Below are 24,729 nucleotides of genomic sequence, written 5' to 3' on the forward strand. Positions count from 1 at the left end.
TTACGAAAGATATGGATTAATGTGATTGGTTCACAAATGAAGGTCTAAATTGATGATACTTATTTAGGCACAAATAAAGGTCTACATTTATGATACTTATTTTGGCACAAATGAAGGTCTTCATTTATGATACTTATTTAGGCACAAATAAAGGTCTACATTTATGATACTTATTTAGGCACAAATAAAGGTCTACATTTATGATACTTATTTAGGCACAAATAAAGGTCTTCATTTATGATACTTATTTAGGCACAAATAAAGGTCTACATTTATGATACTTATTTAGGCACAAATAAAGGTCTTCATTTATGATACTTATTTAGGCACAAATAAAGGTCTACATTTATGATACTTATTTAGGCACAAATGAAGGTCTTCATTTATGATACTTATTTAGGCACAAATAAAGGTCTACATTTATGATACTTATTTAGGCACAAATGAAGGTCTTCATTTATGATACTTATTTTGGCACAAATAAAGGTCTACATTGATAATACTTATTTAGGCACATATAGAGGTCTACATTGATGATACATACTTAGGCACAAAAAAAGGTCAAAAGTGATGCTAATTAATTAGGTATAAACTGAGGTCTACATTGATGATACTAATTTAGGCACAAAGAAAAGGTCTACATTATTGATACTTATTTAGGCACTAATAGAGGTCTACATTGATGATAATTATTTAGGAAGAAATAAAGGTCTACATTAATGATACGTATTTAGATACAAACAAAGGTCCGTATTGATGATACTTAGTTAGGTACAAACAAAGGTCTGCATTAATGATATATATTTAGCCACACATAAAAGTCAAAGATTTGTACACTTTTAATATGAATCAAATAGTTGCTAAGACAGACTTGGTTACAAGAAGTTCTGTCGTTATGTCCGACATGCCAGTGTATAGATTTGGGCATTTTACTGGCGTGAATTGTCTCTCTCGTTAGGCTGTACACAAGACGTAATAATACAATGAGAAAGGAAAGAAAAATGAAAGGTGATATGCTTGTCATGACAATTATCTCAAATGTAATAGAATGTATGCTAATGTTTATTCATGGCGACTTTCCATATTAAAGACAATATACTAGATGCAATCTCACACAAATGATTATCACACTGTATTTAATTGATTTATCCTAACAAATAATCGAATCATGGTGCTAGAAACGTGACAAGTTTTTATTTCATTAGTTTTATATTTTAATTTGCAAGTGTTGATCAAAATATCAAAACCAACGAACGAGAAACGGCGTATAGAATGTAAAAATCCTTGTTAAACAGATGCTTATGTGTACTTATGTTTAACAATATATTTTTCTCCATAAACTGTCAGCAGATCACGTGTGCCTTGACCACTTACTTAAGTCATTCAGTGTGTGGGGTAGGGTGGGGTGGGGTGTGTTATTTTGATTTTTAACTTAGCTTGAACAAATTTCCGGTCATATCGCTACGATGTCTACAGTGTGGCAGTTATAGTGATGTCTAGCACTGGGGCATCATGCTGCAGACATGTAGCATCATGTCAAACCCAGTGACATTATCCTGACAACAGGCCGACCAGTCCTAACACTAACCTCTCAGTGATGAGAGCCAAGCGAGGCAGCTGCTAGTACCATTTTATGTCTTTGGTATGACGCGACCGGTGTTCGAACCCACGACCTCCCGCATCCGAGGCGGACGTTCTAACCACTTAGGCCACCGGAGCGGTAATTTAGTATATTTATGGTAGTACGACAATATGGTCTTAAATTACAAAGAGTGAAAGCCAACAAGTTTTGTCAAATTAAACAAATAATTATTTCCCTTGAATACAAAAAGAAATTTTAAAAAGAAATTAAAGTATTACGAATTAAATACAAATTATATTTCTAGAAGTTGTGTTAGTATGAGATTTGGAAGTGCTCGTATGAGACTGAAGTGGCTTCTTACCAATAGACTGCTGAGTGGATGACTTACTGACAAAGAAACTTTATGAGTCAAAGAATAATAGTCAGTTGTACGCGCAGCCTCCTCCAAAGTTTCCACCTTTTTCTCATCAGGGTAGGTCTTAATATTACTATGGATGGAATTCTTGAACTCTTCAAATGAGTTGTCTAGTTTAATCTTTATAGACGGGCACCACTTATCAACCTGTCGTGCATCTTCCCATGCAAATTCGACGAAGGTTTGGTCAGATGATATTGTCTATCTGTCTCTGTCTGTCTCTCTGTCTCTCTCAGACCACATGGGGGATGACGGGGTGGTGGGTGGTGGATTGTGTATAAAGTAACAGGGCTTTTTGCTTTCCTGGAACAAAGGATCATTATTGTTTTCAAAGAGACAAAAATGATTACTCAGTATATACGCCAAACATCGAGCGAAAAGCTCCCACTTATTTCAGGGAAACGAGTTCGCAGACCATACTGGCTTCCTGTTAAGGTAACCACGATTTTTGTTGGAAGAAAGAAAAGTTACTATTTCCAAAGAAACGCGGTAGGTATGTGCAAACGTTTGGAAACATTTGTATGTTATCTTTGATTTTATATTTAGAAGAAACAAAAATAAAACATGTTTTCAGTAAATAGTGAGCGCCAAGACCACCCAACCACAAGGTCAAGGTCTCTCTCTCTCTCTCTCTCGCAGAATTATTTTCAGCTGGGGCTTGGGGGAGAGGGGCAAACATGTAGTGGTCAGCTATTAAGTTTTACAGATTAAACCAAAACACGTTTAGAGGTGAAATACGGGGAGGGGCGATTAGCAAGTACCCCTTTGCCCTCCCCTGCCCCTAACCCCTAGGGCGCCCATTCTCTCTCTCTCTCTCTCTCTCTCTCTCTCTCTCTCTGGATCTGGTAACAAGAGGATCGATAGCATTTCACTTAATTAGACAAGCACTTTTCCCCAGCATGGTTATTAGCTACCAATGAAGCCTGAACCTTTTCTCCTCGCCTACCTGTATGTCAGCATACTACACACAACCTGATGACTAAGAACAAGCATCTAAAATAACCTGCCAAGCATGTGGGAGAATTAGCGTCATTGCTCAGTGTATTGAAGGCATGTTTTATGTATTCATAGCGGTTGCTGAAGGTTTTTCAATGTGTAAAGATTGGTGCTAATATACAGCCATATTCGAACATGTGAATAACTCCAAGATCGGACCAGATGGGTCAATTTTGGACCAAGATATTCAGACATAGAGACGTCCGCGTGGTATTTCTGGGTAGGTACATACACATATAGCACATATGTATTGATCGGTATTACGAACAAAGAACATGTCTTACAGTACATTGTGAATCTTTTTCAGGCGGAACAGAATACAGTTTGACTTGACTTGAGTTTTCTACCAAACTCTGTAACATGTTACTGATCTAATCAATACGTAATGGATGAAATATATAAGAGGTCAATATATGTTGAGGTGTGGGTGGGGAGAGCGTGATTTCTTATGACAAAGAACAGTGGCTCCCAACCTGTGGGTCGAGGACCCCGGTGATTGGGCCACAGGGTTATTCTAAGGGGTCCGCGAGAAACTGACTAAATATGTCTCGTACATATGCTACTTTTTTCCGGAATGTATCAATTTGTTGTTATGATGAATGATATGTGAATTCACTTGCAGCGTTTACCGAGTTCATAATAGTCCGCAAAATGTTTGGAAGTTAAGAAGATGTCCTCATACTCCAAAAGGTTGGGAACCACTTATATAGAACATAGGTCCTCAACTTATGGGTCGCTACACAGAATACACGGAAGTGGGCTGTGGGTACACAATTATAGGTCTCTTTATGTGGCAAATATATATATATATATATATATATATATATATATATATATATATATATATATATATATATATATATATATATATATATATATATATATATATTTAAAGGTTTTAAATAAATGACAATAAATGTTAGCAATAATTATTCTCTCTTCATGAATCGATGTACCAAAACAAAATAATCATTAAGTTATAAATTAGTATTGTATTCCACTCGTTACGAGTGCCACGCTTTTACATTTCTTACTTCATCAAGGAACCGCAACAGATTAGTGGTTTGCCTGCCTGACTTGCGACTAAAAGGGTACGGATTCGAATCCTGCCCATATCAGGCTGGTTTGGCTGCCTTGATGTGTCCCTGGGAAAGGCACTTTACTCCTATTGCCTAGCACGATATAACCTTTAATGTATTGACATGACGTTAAACACAAATAAATCAACGTGCCAGTCTTACTGTTCTAACAAAATTTAGCAAGCTCACAAACAGCCTTCGTTTCGAACAATAGATTTGATACAGTAGTGATCATGGTTCGAATCTTTCGCTTGAAATTGGGTGATAAAGAAAAGCTCTAATACAAAATTCATTACGTTGAAATAAAAATCTTGGTCTACAGCAAGCGCTGTTCGATCCTTGGTTACTGCATATCGCACCAACAAAAACATTCTGTCAACATGCAGCGCTTGTACCGCAGTTTATCAGTAGAAGTTCATGCTTTTTAGAGGTCGATAATTCCAATCGATCCAAGTCATATAGCTTGAATTTTCTGTGCCGAGGTTCATAACGTATAAATCATATTCCATTTATTTGCTTGTTGTATGGAGTGTTTGGGTTCTCTAATTCAGTACACGACAATTCTGCGGTAGAATTCTCAGACGCATGGAATAAAATTGAAAGACAAAGCTGATAAGAAATGGTTACACGTTAAAATTATAAACAGCAGTTTTAATAAATTAAATTATTGAGAAGTTTCTCCTGTGTTTGACCAGGAAAGGTTTATTTTCTTACTGTTGAACATAATCACGAAAAACAAATATTACTTCACAGCATGTGAACTTCTAACATTGTCGTGAACATGTAGTCTAAATAATCAAGATAACTCAACATTTTTATCATTGGAAAATTAATACCAGTTTTTAACAGTACTTTTAGATTCTTTCTTGGCGTGCATGATTTAAACGTAAAGATGTAGGCCTGCAAGATAAAGGAGAAAAAGGACCACAGGCTACATATGCTTCTGCGGTTTTCTTTAGACGATGCAGCTTTCAAAAAGTAAAATATAACTTATCATTTCTCACTATTTCTCTGTGAGACTATTCAGACCCGTATATTGTGGAGAAAAAAGAAAAAAAAACATTGCGTGATAAGATCCGTATAGTGCGATACAACCCGTATAGTCTGAAAAGACCCGTATAGTGCGATACAACCCGTATAGTCTGAAAAGACCCGTATAGTGTGAAGAAGAAATAAACCCTCGTAAAATGTGAAATGGCCCGTATGGTGTGAAAAAGCCGCATATAGCATGAAAAGACCCGTATAGTCTGAAAAGACCCGTATAGTGCGAAAAAAAGTAGACTGTTATAAGATCTGTACAGTGTGATAAGACCGGTATAGTCTGATAAAATCTGTATCATGTGATAAACACCCGTAACCAAACCAATTAGATATGAAATATTTATGACATTTCTAAAGCTCTTCAAATTTTTCTAATAACGTTTGCAATTTTCACTACTTTTTTCTTGTGTTTGGCTTTGATTTCGAAACAGGGATTGTATCAACATTGCTTGACACGCAAAGATGAATTCCATACCCAGATTTATCTAAGCACGTAGATGATCTGATAGGATATTTCAAACTGCTTTAGACAGAGTATGTATGTATGTATGTATGTATGTATGTATGTATGTATGTATGTATGTATGAATGCGTGCGTGCGTGTGTGCGTGCGTGCGTGCGTGCATGCCTGTATGTATGTGTCACACTTGTGCGAAGGTATAAAAATGTGTCGATAACAGATGATTGTCCGCTCAGACAGCTGAAAGTAAATTTTGATGAATCATGCAGAATTTAATCTTTCGTTGACGGTTAATGCCGTGTGAAACAAGCGTATTCATCTACCAGTAGCCTAACCCCACTTGACCTTAACTGGACCCCTCCTCCCTCTAGAGACTTTGATATATATATATATATATATATATATATATATATATATATATATATATATATATATATATATATATATATATATCTTCTTTCATTCTTTTATTTTCCGGATTAGTGTGTTTATAATTAGTGATGCTTTGTAAGTGGCGTGTCTGCGTTCTAAACCATTTCACTTGGAGCTTGTTTTCTTTATTTAAGACTACGATATATAGTGTGTGGAAAAAATCGATGCAACTTCCACATATGTGCGTGGCAGTTTTAGTGGTTGTTTTACCTAGATAAACAGATTTTATGGATTCTGGTCGGTCGGAGAACATATGGTGCACAAGTAAAACAGTTTTCTTGCACGCAGATGTACAGAATGGTACTTAAATTAGGTGAAATCCCCTGCCATAGTGCAGTATATCCACATCAACTAATAAATAGTTTATTTATCAATTTATCTATTCACTATCTATCTGTTTACAGGGATATAACATCATTTAAAAAAAAAAAAAAAAAAAAAAAAAAACACTTAAACATACTACAAGTCAAGTCAGTTTACCGAATATATAAATGATATAAATCAAGGAAAATTAACCAGGGTATAAAGAAACGAACAAAATGATTAGTTTCGAAGTTTAAAAGTGTCACGTAAAATAAAGTCGGAAGGAGGGTTTGGGGGTTGGCGGCATTTCATAACACTGATAATATTGTATTATAAAGGTGATAACCGGGTAGTACTAGCTGCACGAGAAAACGTGAATTTCTGTTGGCGATAAAATTATATCTAGTATAAATAAAATTTTGGAATGTTATTTTTGATAGATTTGAACTTAATTAAATATTGAGGAATGCATCTTCTCTCGTGAAAACAATTATCACTTCTTGGCGCATACAGATGTAAATTTAGCACACAATGACTGTATTTTATTTTGGATCACGCCAGCTTACGGTTTGAGTAATCTCTAGGAAACATTCCTTGTTGATGTTATCATGATGCCGTTAGGGAGGTGTTGGGTGTCATATAGGTATAAACACGTGGAATCTACTCAGAGCTTTCCCACCATATTTCACAAGTAATAAATTGCTCCTAGAAAAAATATGATCTGGAAATACCGCTTGTGGACCGCAAGGGCCTGCGTAAGTATTCATGCCAATAACATAGTCATGTTCGCCATTAGTAATTCTTCATACATGTATTCATCAAGACATCAACAACAAGCACTCGAACCCCTCAATCACACAAACCCCCCAAAACAAACAAACAAACAAAACAACACCCTTCAAAAAATTGATGTACATAAATTGTTACTCATTACCGAACACAGTTTACCTTGATGTCGAAACTCAACGGACAGAATTTAAATAAAACAATTAAATAAATAAAACATGTACAGTTCTCGTCTTCCAAGAAATTAAAATTCCGCATATCTCTTTCCGTAATTTAAATACGCCTTACTTTCATCTTTAAATGTAATCTTATACAGTTTGACAAATAAAACGGATTCGGCCAATGTGGGTATGTGAGAAAGCTTGCCAGTAGCTTCTCGTGGATCGGTGGTTCTTCCCATGGTTTTTCCGGGTTCTTCCTCCACCATTAATACTGGCCGCCATGCATAGCCTTTCGTGTGCTGAAAAATGGCGTTAAACCCCACAACAACAACAACAAAAAATAAAACAACGTTTTTGAAAGTGAAATAATTTACATGAATGGTAACTTTAAACGAAAGGTCGTTTCTTGCGCAAATAAATGTTGCAAATAAGGCAGAACGCGTCCTCTCGTCCGTGATCCATCTTTAATGTTTTACTAACCTTCTGCATACATATTTCTTTGTTGGCACTTGTTTACAGATGTGTATTTTTGTTATACACGTTACCAAAGTTAACTTTCTAGAAAATTCGAATAATTATTGTATAATGTTAATGGTTCAAGGTATATGACCTAAGTCATAACGCGACTCTCGTTGCATGCGAGCATATACTATTTGCATTTTCTCCAACGGTGATCGTCTGTAGGACTCAAATTGACTGAAGAATAAATTTAATCAGTGCAAGTGAAAACAGCGAGGACACTAAACAGGAAAAAGCATTTTAGCACTTACAAGATCTATATTTGCTCCTCGAAGTCACTGTGAATATGCATTTATAGGAATCTGACAAACGATGACCAGTCTTTCGACAAAAGAAAAATAGAATTACGGTTGAACTAACACCTCAGTGTAATTGAACAATAAGAGCACACATGTGAAAAAAGGAATATTAAAAATGGAATCTAACGGATCGTAGGCAATTTTTAAAAAAAAAATCTATTGCACGGTTGCAATAAAAATTATAATATCGTGTGATACCTTGAACAAATACGAGATTTTATTCTTGGAGAGTATTTCCCGGTAATTTGTAACAAAGAATAGAATAACATTCTTGTAAAACTGAATTACTGGTGCATCTCAAACTCTCTTTTAAAAACTATTTTCAGGATTTTTTCTCTCTCTAGAATCAAGTCTCATTATGAGATAGTTCCCACCTTTAAATTTGCTGGTATTGAATCTCGTCGTAAGGAAGTTAGTGAAAATGTGCAACGACAGCTTTGATGAAATTGTATACATTGATATGATTAAAGCAAAAGGACATGCTCACGTTTGTAATACAGTATTGAGAAACATTTCTAAAAAAAGAGGGATCACCCCCCTCTATCAACAGTTTCTACATTCAAGCACTTTTCCCATTGAGTGGAAAATGGCAAATATCATCCGAATTTTCCTAAAAGGTTACATATTGCCTCCTTCTAATTACAGACCAGTATTACTATTGAGTGTCGTCGGTAGACTCTTAGCACATTTTCAATCTGGTTTTATCCGTATATATTAAGCGGTTCATCAGCTGATTAAAACGTACGATATCGTTTAGAAAGGTCCTGATGCTAAACATTTGATTGTGTGTATGATTGGGGTGGGGATGGAGTGGCTTTTTGACGATATTTTTAAAGCGTTCCAGTTATAATCATCAATAGAGATCTATTTCATAAACTACCTACCTACTGTATAAGAGGTTACTTACTTGTTTGATACACTAATCTTGATGAAAGACAAAAAAGAATTTGTATAAATGAATTAAAAACTATTGTTACCGGTGTTCCGCAAGGATCCGTACTGGGGCCACTTTCATTTTTAAATGATATGAATGATACTGAGGAAAATATCACTAGTTTGGCAATGTTATTTGCTAATCAGTCTTTTCTAAGTTCCATAATTTATTCTTTGTTTTTATTTTTCGGAAAAGCGATTTGTTTCCAAATTTGATTTTTCATGAAATCGATATTGCATAGCTTGATCATCATAAATACCGTGATATAAATCTTTGTTCTAAAAGCAAATGCACTGAGAATATAAATATCATATCAGATCTATCCCCCACCCCACCCATCCCCACCAAAAAAACCACAAAAACAAACAGACACACTATCTCAAGACGAACTCTTAATACATTTTACGTTATCTTATTGAGACTTGGTCTTGACAGAGTGTGGCTGGTTTTTTTTTTTCTTCTGTCAAAAACCAACTTTTAAGAAAATGTACATTATCTTATGAATGCTTCTGTGGAATAAATACTTAAAGCTTCCGCCTCAAATGCGGGAGGTCGCGGGTTCGAAACCCGGCCGAGTCATACCAAAGATTTATAAAAATGGTACTAGCTTGGCGCTCAGCATTAAGAGGTCTGTGCTAGGACTGGTGGGCCTGGTGTCAGGATAATGTGGCTGGGTGGGATATGATGTTACGTGTCTGTGGCATGATGCCCCAGTGCTAGACATCACTATAAACTGCCACACTGCAGACGTCGTAGCGATATGACTGGAAAATTGTTAAGGCTACGTTAAAAATCCAAAATCACTCACACACACATACATTATGCTATCATAAGTACGCTTAAGTAAGCTTGGGAAGTCTGAGATAACTTCTAACAAGATTCAAACCGACAGGAGCATCTAAAATAGTTAGCAAAACTGAATGCGTTTGATATTTATGAGCATAAATATGCTGTTTACATTCGAAACCCCGAACCCGATCTCCAATCCGCCACAGTTCCTACTTAGGTGGCGCTCACCAGATAATATGTGCTTTTGAGAGAGTGACGTATGTAAGGTGAAGTAGTTCGCATTTAAAACATGCACAGTGGAGAGAATGTTTGCATACCTCTATGCTACATTAATGTAATGTGGATGATATTTCTTTTGGATATTGTACTTTTGGAAATTTTACATGATTTAAGCACACTGCTAACTAAAATGACTGCTCCCTTGTGTTAAAAAATCAGTCTGAATTAGTCTAAAGTACACTATACATAGCAGCTATTAAAATAGGGAAAATGAATTTTGCCAGACTAGACAATACCAGCTTCTGAAAGTGCAATGAATGAATTACCAAATATATAAAATGTAAAAAAAGTTATCGGCTCTTTTTTATACAATTGACCCCTGAAGTTCAGGAAGTGAAAATGACCAAGTAGAGCTAGCACTTTTTTGAAAGGTGCACATTTGAAGTAAGGCCAAGCTGTATACTCTATAACCCATAGTACACCCATCAATCATACACCAAAATAAAGGGAATTAAAGGTTCTTTGCATTATACCTAAGATATACAAGGTCTTTTTTAAATAGCCAGTATAACCAGTGAGGAAAGCCGGGGACATTCTTTTTCTTTAAATTCCTAACCCTATGCAAAATGCGAAACTGTATAGCGCCACCTTAAAGAAAATAAAAAAATGTTTGCAATTATTTTTTTTTATTTTCATATAATTATGTATGATGTTCTGAATAAAATGGTACATTCATATTGCATTTAAGCATGAAAATAAGCTAATTATGATCGTTTTTCTCTTGCTTACATAATTTGCCATGAGGTATGTTTGTGTGAGTAGTGACCTTAATTATGGGGAAATTAGAAGACTTAGAATATAGGAATAGAGTCAACTTAAATTTAAAACTGTTGCAATAAGTGACAGAAATATATGGTGAAAATGTTTCTTTTCATCTATTTGCAATGAAATAAAAAAATAAATGATGAGAAAGTGAATTCGCTTCTTCCATATTAAACAATAGGCAAATATTTTACACTTTGACCTTTGACCTTTATGAAGCTGATGAGTTACCTCCCTTTTCTAATTGTAAAATTCATTGTTGATATCTCAGAAATAATTCTGGCTAGTTTCATGTTCCTATCATTCAGCATAACATTGGTTGCTATGTTTACAAAATGTAATGTGCATTCTTAAAATAGCTCACTTTTATCATGGGGGGGGGGGTAGGCTGGACTTGTTAGAGACTCTGACACTCATAAATACTGTTCTGTGGGGAAAAAGGCAGGAGAATTATTCATAAGGATTGTTTTGATGCTTGCGACTTAAATGTTTCAGCCATATAAACATAATTAAATCATAAAAAAATAATACCTACATCTTCTTTATGGTGGCGCTCACCAGATAATATGTGCTTTTGAGAGAGTGACGTATGTAAGGTGAAGTAGTTCGCATTTAAAACATGCACAGTGGAGAGAATGTTTGCATACCTCTATGCTACATTAATGTAATGTGGATGATATTTCTTTTGGATATTGTACTTTTGGAAATTTTACATGATTTAAGCACACTGCTAACTAAAATGACTGCTCCCTTGTGTTAAAAAATCAGTCTGAATTAGTCTAAAGTACACTATACATAGCAGCTATTAAAATAGGGAAAATGAATTTTGCCAGACTAGACAATACCAGCTTCTGAAAGTGCAATGAATGAATTACCAAATATATAAAATGTAAAAAAAGTTATCGGCTCTTTTTTATACAATTGACCCCTGAAGTTCAGGAAGTGAAAATGACCAAGTAGAGCTAGCACTTTTTTGAAAGGTGCACATTTGAAGTAAGGCCAAGCTGTATACTCTATAACCCATAGTACACCCATCAATCATACACCAAAATAAAGGGAATTAAAGGTTCTTTGCATTATACCTAAGATATACAAGGTCTTTTTTAAATAGCCAGTATAACCAGTGAGGAAAGCCGGGGACATTCTTTTTCTTTAAATTCCTAACCCTATGCAAAATGCGAAACTGTATAGCGCCACCTTAAAGAAAATAAAAAAATGTTTGCAATTATTTTTTTTTATTTTCATATAATTATGTATGATGTTCTGAATAAAATGGTACATTCATATTGCATTTAAGCATGAAAATAAGCTAATTATGATCGTTTTTCTCTTGCTTACATAATTTGCCATGAGGTATGTTTGTGTGAGTAGTGACCTTAATTATGGGGAAATTAGAAGACTTAGAATATAGGAATAGAGTCAACTTAAATTTAAAACTGTTGCAATAAGTGACAGAAATATATGGTGAAAATGTTTCTTTTCATTTATTTGCAATGAAATAAAAAAATAAATGATGAGAAAGTGAATTCGCTTCTTCCATATTAAACAATAGGCAAATATTTTACACTTTGACCTTTGACCTTTATGAAGCTGATGAGTTACCTCCCTTTTCTAATTGTAAAATTCATTGTTGATATCTCAGAAATAATTCTGGCTAGTTTCATGTTCCTATCATTCAGCATAACATTGGTTGCTATGTTTACAAAATGTAATGTGCATTCTTAAAATAGCTCACTTTTATCATGGGGGGGGGGTAGGCTGGACTTGTTAGAGACTCTGACACTCATAAATACTGTTCTGTGGGGAAAAAGGCAGGAGAATTATTCATAAGGATTGTTTTGATGCTTGCGACTTAAATGTTTCAGCCATATAAACATAATTAAATCATAAAAAAATAATACCTACATCTTCTTTATGGTGGCGCTCACCAGATAATATGTGCTTTTGAGAGAGTGACGTATGTAAGGTGAAGTAGTTCGCATTTAAAACATGCACAGTGGAGAGAATGTTTGCATACCTCTATGCTACATTAATGTAATGTGGATGATATTTCTTTTGGATATTGTACTTTTGGAAATTTTACATGATTTAAGCACACTGCTAACTAAAATGACTGCTCCCTTGTGTTAAAAAATCAGTCTGAATTAGTCTAAAGTACACTATACATAGCAGCTATTAAAATAGGGAAAATGAATTTTGCCAGACTAGACAATACCAGCTTCTGAAAGTGCAATGAATGAATTACCAAATATATAAAATGTAAAAAAAGTTATCGGCTCTTTTTTATACAATTGACCCCTGAAGTTCAGGAAGTGAAAATGACCAAGTAGAGCTAGCACTTTTTTGAAAGGTGCACATTTGAAGTAAGGCCAAGCTGTATACTCTATAACCCATAGTACACCCATCAATCATACACCAAAATAAAGGGAATTAAAGGTTCTTTGCATTATACCTAAGATATACAAGGTCTTTTTTAAATAGCCAGTATAACCAGTGAGGAAAGCCGGGGACATTCTTTTTCTTTAAATTCCTAACCCTATGCAAAATGCGAAACTGTATAGCGCCACCTTAACCATTGCGGCAGCGTGATTGGTTTATGATTTACAAATAAAATGGATTTTAAATAGGAAAGGGTCTTTAAAAATAAAGATAACATGCATTGCTTTTCGTGAACATATTAAATTATGATTACAGCGAGAAAGAATGTCCTTTTCATGTTCGCTGATCTGAGATTTCTTCATGTAAATTAGCAGTTGCACAAATCAATCAATGTCTACTGCTTGCCTGTAATAAATGCTTGGGGTTTTTTTTTACTGTTTTTTTTAAAATAAATAATGGATGATTTAAGATCTTGTTTTCAATTATATATGGCAGCCGTCATCAGTTGAGATTTTTTAAAAAATAGAGCATACTGAACTAAAATTAGAACGTCGTCATCTTATGCAGAAAATAAGATTTTGTTTCTTTAGTTGACTGTGACGACCACTCAGGTGGCCTAGTGGTTAGAGCGTCCGCCTCGGCTGTGGGAGATAGTGGGTTCGAACCCCGACCAAATCATACCAAAGACATAAAAATGGTACTAACAGTTGCCTCGCTAGGCTCTCAGCATTACTACATGTCTGCGGCATGATGTCCCAGTACTAGACATCACTATAAACTGCCATACTGCAGACATCGTAGCGATATGACTGCACAATTGTTAAAGCTACGTTAAAAAAAACCAACACACACACACACACACACACACACACGGAGTTGACTGTGAATAGCATAAAATTGTAAGAAATGTAGTTACCTTATATACTCGCTTTTACGTCGGGTCAAACAGCAAACAACATAGACACAGATATGTCATTCTAACAAACTGCATAGACCAAGATATATGGATTTGCAGTTAGATACGGCATATACGAGAGTAAAGACGATATACAGAAACTATGGAGGAAATTGCATATCGAGATTCCAGAAATCCTAATCCGGTGAGTTCTAGATAAACCGCCACAAGATTAAAGGTCCTTTTTCACGAAGTCTCTATTTCGTTTTTCAAAAATCCAAGTTCTGATCATAATAAGATACTTTACCGATCTTTTTTTTTTTTTGGGGGGGGTCACTATTTATGATTTGTAAAAGAAAACTATTTTTATCTACACCATCATTTGCTTTAAAATATTTTAATTTATCAAAATTGTTATTAATACTTAAATGAATTCATGTGTTATGTCGTCATAGAGATCATTGCATCACACGCATGACGCGACATTTATTCTTCGGACGGCTCAGTCAAAATCGTCGAATAAGAATAATCTTGACATATTCACGGAACAAAATATTGCTGTGTTTTAAGTTCGCGTTGTGCATGCGAATACACATAACCCAAACAAAATTCGGACTCCCCTGATTATTGGTTTTCCTTATTCCTTGTTTTCAAAGTGCTCCCTGTGCCTTTCTGTCACTTTTTCTTCGGTTATAACGCGCATGTCTCTATTTGAATGCAATATCCTGTAGACATATTGCTTTATGTCAAAAATGTATTGTATACATGATATCAATGCCTACAAGTAAAATTATTGATTACTACATACCCATGGCATTCATTACTTTTAGATTTTGTTTAAAACTAAAGTACGTGGGTTATTCTCTTGGGATCTCTACTCGGTTTAAAAACCGTAAATAAACCAAGCAACATTATGCTTGTATGTCGTCATTGACACAGGGGCTCGTATCGTTGCTTACAATTTACCTGTCATACATGTACTATATAATAACTACAAGGGACGACACTTCTCTCCTTTCTCGTGCGACCCATTTAAGAATAAACGCCGATATTTCAAGCTACATTTCGCGTAGCGTAATAAATTTTGTACCGATGTTTAGCTCAGACATTCGACTTTGTATGCGTGTCCGAAGTTTGGCTTATTATCATACCTTTAAGGAATGCCAGACCATTTTTCCACGCTATTGCTCGACATGGGCATGATTGAGCCCGCTTAATAGGCAAGAACAACGCGCTGAATGGAATGTTGCCTTCTCATTGGCCAACTGAAAATAAGTTATAAATAAATGCAGAACGTCATTTTCTTTTAACCAATGAGAGGACAGTATTCCATTCAGCGGGATTGCACTTGCATACTAAGCGGGCGCGATGACGGCCATGTCGAGCAGTAGCGTGGGAAGATGGTCTGGCATTCCTTAAAGGTATGCTTTTAAGCCAAACTTTGGATACGTATACAAAGTCGAACGCCTGAGCTAAACATCGGTACCAAATTTATTACGCTACGCAAAATGTAGCTTGAAATAACAGCGTTTATTCTTAAAAGAGTGGCGAGAAAGGAAAGAGGTGTCCTCCCTTGTAGTTATTATATCATACATGTATGACATGTAAATTGTAAGCAACAATACAAGCCCCTGTGGCCACTGATGCATCATTTGATTAAATGAAAAGAAGAAAAAGAAAACAACAACAAAAAAACAACAACAACAAAAAAAAAATACAATTACCCACCATAACAACACGAGACTATTTATTGTTAAGTTAAGAAACAAAGGAATAAAAAAAGGAGAACTGTTCCACTTGGCGAGCGCAGTGTTTTTCTTGATCATGACATAGACAGGAGACTTCTCAGTCTATAACTGACTCGTAATCCATGGGTAGTGAGCTCAACACTCGCCCAAGCCGGCAAGGGTTGACTGCCTAGGCGTATCGTTGGCTCTTAGCGCCTATTTTCTTAGCATGATATAGCCTTTAATGTTATAAAAAAACGTCAATACCAACTATCCAACCGACCAACCAACAAATCAGTCAACCATCCAATAAGTCAAACAACCAACAAACCAACCAATAAACCATTCAACCAAGACTCCTAATATCGAAACACATTACAGCATTCAAAATGAAGTCTTGTTCTTGGGACTAACTGACATGCCTGTCTGTCAGTCTCATCTTGTTCGATTTCATGAGACTAACATACATGACCGTAAGTTTAATCTTGTTCGATTTCATGCGACTAACATACATGACCGTTAGTTTAATCTTGTTCGATTTCATGCGACTAACATGCCTGTCTGTTAGTATCAAGATGATATTGTGAGACTAGCATACCTGTCTCTCAGTCTCATCTTGTTCGATTTCGACCATGGCTCTTTTGTCCACAACTTTTCAGAAACAGTCACTGCGTATCGCAATTAGAAAGTTTTGTTCCAGTAGTCAATACTCTCGATCGATGATAGTCATATAAATCTGTTTTTAATGCTCTTTGGAGAAAACTATGATTTACTTGATAGTGATTATAGAAACTTCAGCACGAGGGAATCCCTAGTTAAATATAGGATTTCTCATTAAGTGAGCTTACGAATGGTATATATATATATATATATATATATATATATATATATATATATATATATATATATATATATATATATATATATATATATATATATATAATTTCTCTCATTAGACCCCTATTTCATGTGTCATTATTGTGTATTGTGACCGTTTAGAATTTAGGGCTCCATATTCTCTGACCGGACTAATTTAAAAATCCCATTCCCCTTTCTTGCTCAGACCCATGCAATTCTCCTGGATGGAATATCCATAAAACTAAACAATTGTTTAGAGTAACGTGCGTGGCCCGCACCATGGTATGAGAATAAAGACGGGGGAAAAGCTTTGATGATGTAGTTTCCTCTGTCTTCACTATCTCCCACTTGAGACTAGTTTTATTATTTGACACTAGCATATGGCGAATAATGGGTATCACTTCCCCATTTGTCAGTGGCATGTTTAATGATTTTGCTACGAAGATAAACATACCTAGTTTTCATGTTGGCAGCAATCAGCCTTGAGTAAATGGTGCGCGGAAATGTGCAACATGGAGTTGAAAACAGCACACTGATTTTTCATTTTCTTTTCAAATAGGATAAATTACTTATTAAAAAATTTAATAGAATTTTCTGTATATAACTTATAGTCTCATCAATATTTTTGTTAAATGTACTTTGTTTTGTTTTCTAACAAGTCTTATTTCTTGGCTCGTTGAATTGGAAAACTCGTAAACAATGACTGTTTTGTTTTGGACAAGCCATTGTTGTGTAACCGTACGTAAACATGGCTACTAAGTTTTATCGTGATGATAGAAAAAAATTGTTATGTGTTATATATATATATATATATATATATATATATATATATATATATATATATATATATATATATATATATATATATATATATATATATGTGTGTGTGTGTTTTACAAAGAAGAACACCAGGATCGGGATGCTTGCGATGTACCTCACGCCTCATGGAATGGGTTCAATCCATTTCCCTTTTTTCAATATGTTTTAATTTTTGCTTGTCATAAAGCCGCAATAAGGCACAGCCAGAATCACCCGCTTGCATGTCGCTCAGCAAATAATGTTCTCGTTGACGGTTGTTTGCGATATTTGTTTAATTTTATTATTGTTTGCACCTGCGAATTTTTCTTATGGACACTATAAATAGACCTTTATGATTTCATAGGTAGATGGAAGTGATATGAACATTCGATTCCTCCCTACCTTCTATCCCTCCTTTCGCGAACGGTAATATTTTATTGGATCAGGATCGCAAGGAGATTTTCTTTATGTTTTATTCTTTCTAAATCAATTTCCAAACGCTTCATTTCTAATCTTAATTTCTCTCTTTTTGGTTTCACCTTTTGACGTTCCATTTTCCATTCAAGTTCTTTCTGTCTTAACTCGAATTCTCTTTCATTCCTCTTTGAGTTAAATTCTGTACTGCCGCTTTTCTTCGAGGTCGTCCTAAAGCAAACTTTTCTCCCTCAACTTCGACGTCACCAGCAACCCACATACTGACAAACTATATGCACATACTGTACGGTCTATCACTGTATTCATAATAACTGGACTAGTTTTTCTTTTCCACTCGTTACAATGATACACACTTTGCACTTAGCAGTTAACAACTGTAAGTTATGCACACAGTATAACCAGTCACTGCTAATCTTGCACACAGATCCGCTGAATCCACAGATTCCAGAATTGTTGAATACAATTCTAACGTATTGAACAATTCCAAATAATTTACACATAATTATTGGAATCGCACCGTTGTCACCAAAATGTTACATTCGGGTTCAAAGGACACACAAACACCAAGTATGGGACCTACAACTTTATGTAAAATAAGACTAATATCGTCACAAAAACCATAAACAAGTTTTGCCTACAGTACCAAGACCAGCTACATAACTTTCTGCTCTCCTACTCTGCTCTTTTTTTTAGTAAGGGTAAGAGATAAGGGAATTGAATTAATTTAACATTTGTGTCTTATCCAAGGGCATGAATTGATCCAGGCTCAGTTAGCCATGGGAAGATAAACAATATAACTGAACCTGTTGACAGTCTCTGGTATCAAATATCCAGAATGCTGGGATTAATGTTCTGGCCAACTGTCACTACTAACATCTAGAATCTGAAACAGGCACGGAGAGTGAAATGGTACTGATAACACTTAAGGTATTTAAAAAGGTACATATTCCACGTGCTAAGTGTTATATATTTGTTTATGCCATGATTTCAAAGGCAGATGAGAAGTACTATTTATGATTAATAAACTAAACATCTAAATGTTGATTTAAATAAGATATGTATTTATTTGGAAATAAAATCATTGTGTTTCAAAAAGCAGCTAAGTATGTTTAGAACCAAATTGTGTTTCGGGAAAAGCAGCTCAGTATGTTTAGAACTAGAATTGTATACGTGTACTATTGTGAAGGAAGGGAGTAATATATTTCCTTTGTAGAAATCAGATGTACATATCAGTGGTTGATAACTGACTTGCATATATGATTTAGCTCGTTTTAACGATTGATGATTTGCGACCATGGTTTCCGCCATGCATGCTATCGCAGCGATAAAATTGGCACGGTCAGCGTTTATATATCTGACACGAGACACCAACTTTCAATGCAGTTGAGTAGTTCTCTATTTGTCTAGATATATATGCAGAATACATATATAATTCATGATGTACTTATTGACTAACTGGAGAGACTAGTCTTTTTCTTTATTTTTGTAAGGTTTTGAGGCGGGATGGGTGGTGGTTGGTTCATGGCACTATAAACACATTATTGGCCATATCATGCTGCAGAAATGTGAACTAAGCGATTTTCCAAAGGACACACCGAGGCAACTGCCCCTGGTTGGCCTGGACGGGTACCGAACTGGCGACACCTAGATTGCGAACCCAACGCTTTGTCAGATTTTCTTTCAATACGCCATCGAATCCTAAAAAAATCTGTACGTGGAAATTGCTATTCGAACATGATAGAAAAGAACTTCCACTAGAAGCCTGTTACATCTTCAAGCCATACAGCAACCTTATTCATAGTTTGCTTATAACCATTTGCATGGTCGGCAAATAACCGGTGTTTGTGTCGGCATTTATTTCTTCTATTAGGTAACGTGATGAATATTTTAAAAATGTCATTACATCAGCAGCAATTAATATAAGGGCCTGATACTATTTTAAATATTTTAAGTGCCTTTGACAAAATTAGGTCACGGATTTTCAGTACACATGGTGTCCCATCCGTCAAAACCAGCATCGTATGTAATCGCTGATAAGTCGACCCCAACTGCAAGCTGTACCGAAACAGATCTGTTGTCGCATAATGCCCTGACAGATCTGATTCAAAGCAGTTTGCTAGGAGTAGCCGGTAAAACAAATAAAATAGACTCTGATCTGCCGGCTCATGATGCAACGTCAGATCAAGATCTATCTTTTTTTATTTCTTTGCAGTTGGATTCGACTTACAGGCGAATATATACAAAGATCGTAACACCTAATGACAGACTATTTAGGCCTTTACAGAGAATTTCTATACAAATATTCCAACATTACTCCCACTTCTATTAATTTATCACTTACAATATTCCAAATTACCCATAGTCCTCAAGATTTCCTACAACTCAACGCAAGGCGGAGGCAGAACTTTTCTTTTGGCAATCTGGTTCTTTTACCGCAAACAAGGGCAAAATATCTCTTTGAAACGACTAAAAGGTCTCACTTTTGGAAGCTTTCTCAAACGCATGCGCAGTACAGTCCGCTTTAAACTAAAATGTGAGGGGGAAAAATCAGTCTTGCAATATTTGAAGCCTTGTAAAGTTAATGTCACTCCAGTTGATGAAACCCTCAAACATGCCATCTTCATTATTTCCAGATGAGGCATTTTCTTTTGTAACATTTAAACCGCTGAATTCTTAAATACGTCCTTAACTTCCTGTTTCAAAAACCATGGTTACTGGATGGTGATCGTCTCTTTGGGTTTTACACTTTTCCTGTCTTCCTCTCGTTCGATTGTGCAGATACGATAACCCATTTAGCTTAACAGCAGTCTGAACTTACGCTGCCATGTAGTGACGCAAATTGTAAAGGACGTAGTTTAAAAATTTACATAAATATCTTAGTCGCCGTTTGAAGTAGTTCCATTAAACTGGAAGCGGTCATCCTCTGCCTTTTTCGCAATAAATGATTGGAGCTGATTTAAAAGCAATGCAGACTGAGTCCTTTTATTTACTAAATTAGGATCTCACCACTTGATTACGAATAGTATGAACAAATTATAAAGCACGATCTGGGAGCTGAAGCGGAACGTTTCTTGTCGTAGTTCCTAATGTAACTATCTTCTGGATTCCAAACAGGATATTCGCCTAAGAATTAAAGAGACTGTTTACGTATTCCGAGACAAGTTTTGAAAAAATGTGCAATTGAAAACACAACAGTTTTAGACTAGTTAGTTATACGACTGTAAATTATATCATGGCAGAGATCTGCTTCTGAGAAGATGGAAAACAAATAGTTCACGCATGCCTTTACTTACGTTAATTGTAAATACATGTTTAGCCGTATAGCGCACGTGATCTATTTCATCTTCACGATCAGTTATGGAAATGTACATGATTATGTTTTGTACGACCATGGCTCAAAATCCATTGAAATTATTCGTTTCTGTGCAATAAAATAACTGCATACTCTTCTGACTAAAGATAAACGATAATATTGTGCATGTGTGAATGTATGTAATTTAGGTTCTTAATGTTGCTTTAACAATTGTAGTCATATCGCTATGATGTCTGCAGTGTGGCAATTTGTAATGATGTCTAGCACTGGGGCACCTCGCCTGACAGCAGACCGACCTGTTCTAACACTCACCTCTTAATGCTGACCGCCGAGCGAGGCATTTGCTAGTACCATTTTTATAAGTCTTTGGTATGAATCGGCTGGGGTTCGAACCCGCGACGTCATGCATCCGAGGTGGACGCTCTAACCACTTAGGCCACCGGAGTGGGGTCTAATATTGTTTGTTTTTAACAATACACATGCTAGTTTGTTAGTTCTCTCTGACTCATTTAAACATGTCCTCGTCTGTGAAAAACATCGGTTAAAGTTTTTATCTCATCTAATTTTAAGGACACTTGTCATTAACACAAACCCCCGGATATAATGTAAAGAATTACACGCCATTTTCTATTCTATTTTCTAGCTTTATGTGGCCAAAATGCAATGAAATAGGTAACAGTTCCATGTGGTTGACGTATTTCATGGAACAATATATGTCCAGAGTTTTCATTTCATGCGTTGCATGCAAATGTACGGTACCAATAGTAAACTCGGACTTACCTTTTTCTTTATTTTCCCAAATGAAAGTCAATTTACGCCTTCCTCAGCTTTCTTTTCTAAGTACTTCGATGTTTCTTTAATTTCCATTACAAGTATTGTAACCATCTTGGACTAATGTCATAAACGTCTGTCAGTGACAATGATTGATAATAGATTAAATTGTCCAATAAAATAGCATTTACTGCTTCGATTGTTTTATATATTGTTTTTTGTTTTGCAATTTAAATTCGTAGGTTGTTCTTACAAAACCGCAACACAGTTTAAGGTCATAAATAAATGCATATATGTTGTCTATGAACATGTTTTTTATTAGATGCATTCGAATTGCTCAGCTTGATAAAACTGGATATTCTCTTTTAACCCACGCCACGAATCGACCGCAAGTTTATTTCTTTTGTTTCTTTGTTGTGTAACAAGAAACAGGCAGACGACATATCGAGCTATTAGATTATCGACTACCAGCACGCATTTCGCTTGAGACATCAAACTATATACTTCCTAATACCAAACCACATTACAGTGTAGACAATCCCGTATTTATCATATTATTATGAATCGTCCGGAAGTGTACTCCGCGTGCAGTAGAATATACCAATTAGAAAGGAGGGGTTATGATTGCCAATAAGTCAATAAGGTTGATAATTTCTGCACTTGATATGCATGCGTTAACTAAGTTCATTGTATTATCCGTAAATAAGGTGCCCGGGTTTTTATTTTGGATCAAGCCAGCTCAATGTTTTTTGTTTGTTTGTAATCTCTTCGCAACATTTCTTGTGGATGTTAGCGCAAGTATAAACACGTGGAATCAAAGTTGCACGTTCCTACTGTTTTTCAATAAAGAAATTACTACGAAAAAAAAACATGGTCTGAAAACGTGTTCGCTGTATGCAGTTTCATGGTTACTGGGCAAGATAAAGAATGGGAGTTGATCGTCGTGATAAGCACTCTTTGAGTTAATTATCGAGGGCCAAAGGACAGTTGTAGCAGTGGAAGCACTATAAAGAAAGCATTATTTTTCTTCCAAAACTAGTTTTAGTTTTACATCTAAGATAAAAGTCGAAAATTAGAGATAGAATATTTCGTTGTACTTTCGTGCACGTTTTCGTCGTTCACTTTTTTAATTTTCTTTATTCAGTTTATTTGCAATATCGTATTATATTTCTTATAAAGTGAAAAAGTATTTAAATTCCCCAAATTATATTTTTTAAAAAATAACAATGCATTTGGACACATGTGGAAAAAAAACAAAAAACGTAAAGGGTTTGGAGGGTGGATGGAGAAATGTCATTTGTTGTATGCGAGACCACCAATTTAAAGTTTACCCCAACGAAATTGCATTCGAATTATTTTGTTTGGGACAATTTAAACTTCATGTTCAGTAGGAGTTAACCAGCTGAAGTGAATAAATAAAGATAACATAAAACATACGGCGCGATACCTTGCAACGTTTTAATTGGAGGAATAGAGCTCTGGAGAAATGTTGGGGGTCATCAACAAGTAACAACAGCGCCCATGTAAAACTTTTTTGTGTGCGTAGAATAATGTAATGCAGTACCTGGCCTAGCCACTGAGTAATTTCAATTAGTTCTTCCGGTACTCTAGGTTTTTATTGTAAAATTACTTCACATGAAAAACGTCCGCCACTGAATTTATCAGATTTTGTAAGGGCTTAAAAGTAACGACAAAACCTGTCATGTTACATGGATAATGGGTAGTAGACTCGATGAAAACGCAGACAAGACGAGCGTATTTGATGCTGAAGAACATGGATGAAAAATTAGATGAAATGAGCGTATTTGGTATTCATGAGCAACTAATATGACGTGTATGAGCAAAAGCCATATTTTGCCAAAATCCACTTATGTTAAGGAAGTGAATAAATACAATAAAGCATTATTATGTCAAACAAGATAATTGATATGAATAGTCGGACTCAGCAAACAAAATAGCTTTCAAAATATTGCTCAAAATTTGTTTCATATAACAGGATATTTCGAATGAGGATTCCAGTAATTCTAAAAGGACGGTCTTAAACAAACTAAAACTCATTTTAACTTAGGACCAATCGATTCATAAAACTAAAATATGCACCGTGCCTCAACAAATTCGTCTTACCAGCTGCCATCCATATTTTGGTTTCCGCAAAAAAGTGCATTTAAAAGCACTTTATCGATAACTGCTGCTGGCGTAACTGTAAACTCCAGCGCTTTTTTTTCTTCTTTTCTAATTGGGCTAGTTTGTATGCCATTTTCTCTGATCTTTTTTTCAACTCGCCGCCTTTAGTTTCCAGGCATCGACTTACGTTTGAGTGCAAGAATTTCCACGAAATTAAAATTCGTCTGCCACCTGCAGTGTCACAATTTTTTTTTTATGACTGATATAATAATATCACTAATGTTTAACCCCTGAAGGTCTTAACTTCTGTATAGGTCTCCGTCGTAGTTTTGTATGCGCCCATTGTATTATGTTATGGTGTTTTCCGTCAGTCTGTGGCCAGTTTCACTTGCACACAATAATTCGAGTACTCCACAAATTTATCAAACTTTGTGGATAACGTACACTCTGAGTACGGATGAAGCTGACTGATTTCGCTGTGAAAAGGTCAAATGTCAGGGTGACTGAGAAAGAACAAAAATATTGTCCGCACAATGACTTTAGTTCTACACGATATTCCTGAACGAAACTTTGTGAGCGCTAGCATTTAAGT

At 35.5% G+C, this 24,729-nt stretch overlaps 1 protein-coding gene across 2 annotated transcripts in view; it reads left to right on the top strand.

Annotated features, from left to right (window-relative positions):
- The first annotated feature begins 2,897 nt into the window (after nt 1-2,897).
- The window catches only part of LOC149782030 (ADP-ribosylation factor 1-like), a 43,838-nt gene continuing 22,006 nt past the window's right edge, over nt 2,898-24,729 (top strand). The window contains exon 1 of one of the 2 annotated variants that reach the window (XM_089933435.1): nt 2,898-3,213. In XM_089933435.1, the coding sequence (XP_089789561.1) occupies nt 3,156-3,213 (58 nt within the window). In that variant the 5' untranslated portion in view covers nt 2,898-3,155. The remainder of the gene's footprint in view (nt 3,214-24,729) is intronic. The other variant, XM_089933434.1, reaches the window with a different exon arrangement.

Source organism: Sinohyriopsis cumingii, chromosome 15 (assembly GCF_028554795.1).
Source record: "Sinohyriopsis cumingii isolate HCF-2022 chromosome 15, ASM2855479v2, whole genome shotgun sequence".
NCBI classification, from domain to species: Eukaryota; Metazoa; Mollusca; class Bivalvia; order Unionida; family Unionidae; genus Sinohyriopsis; species Sinohyriopsis cumingii.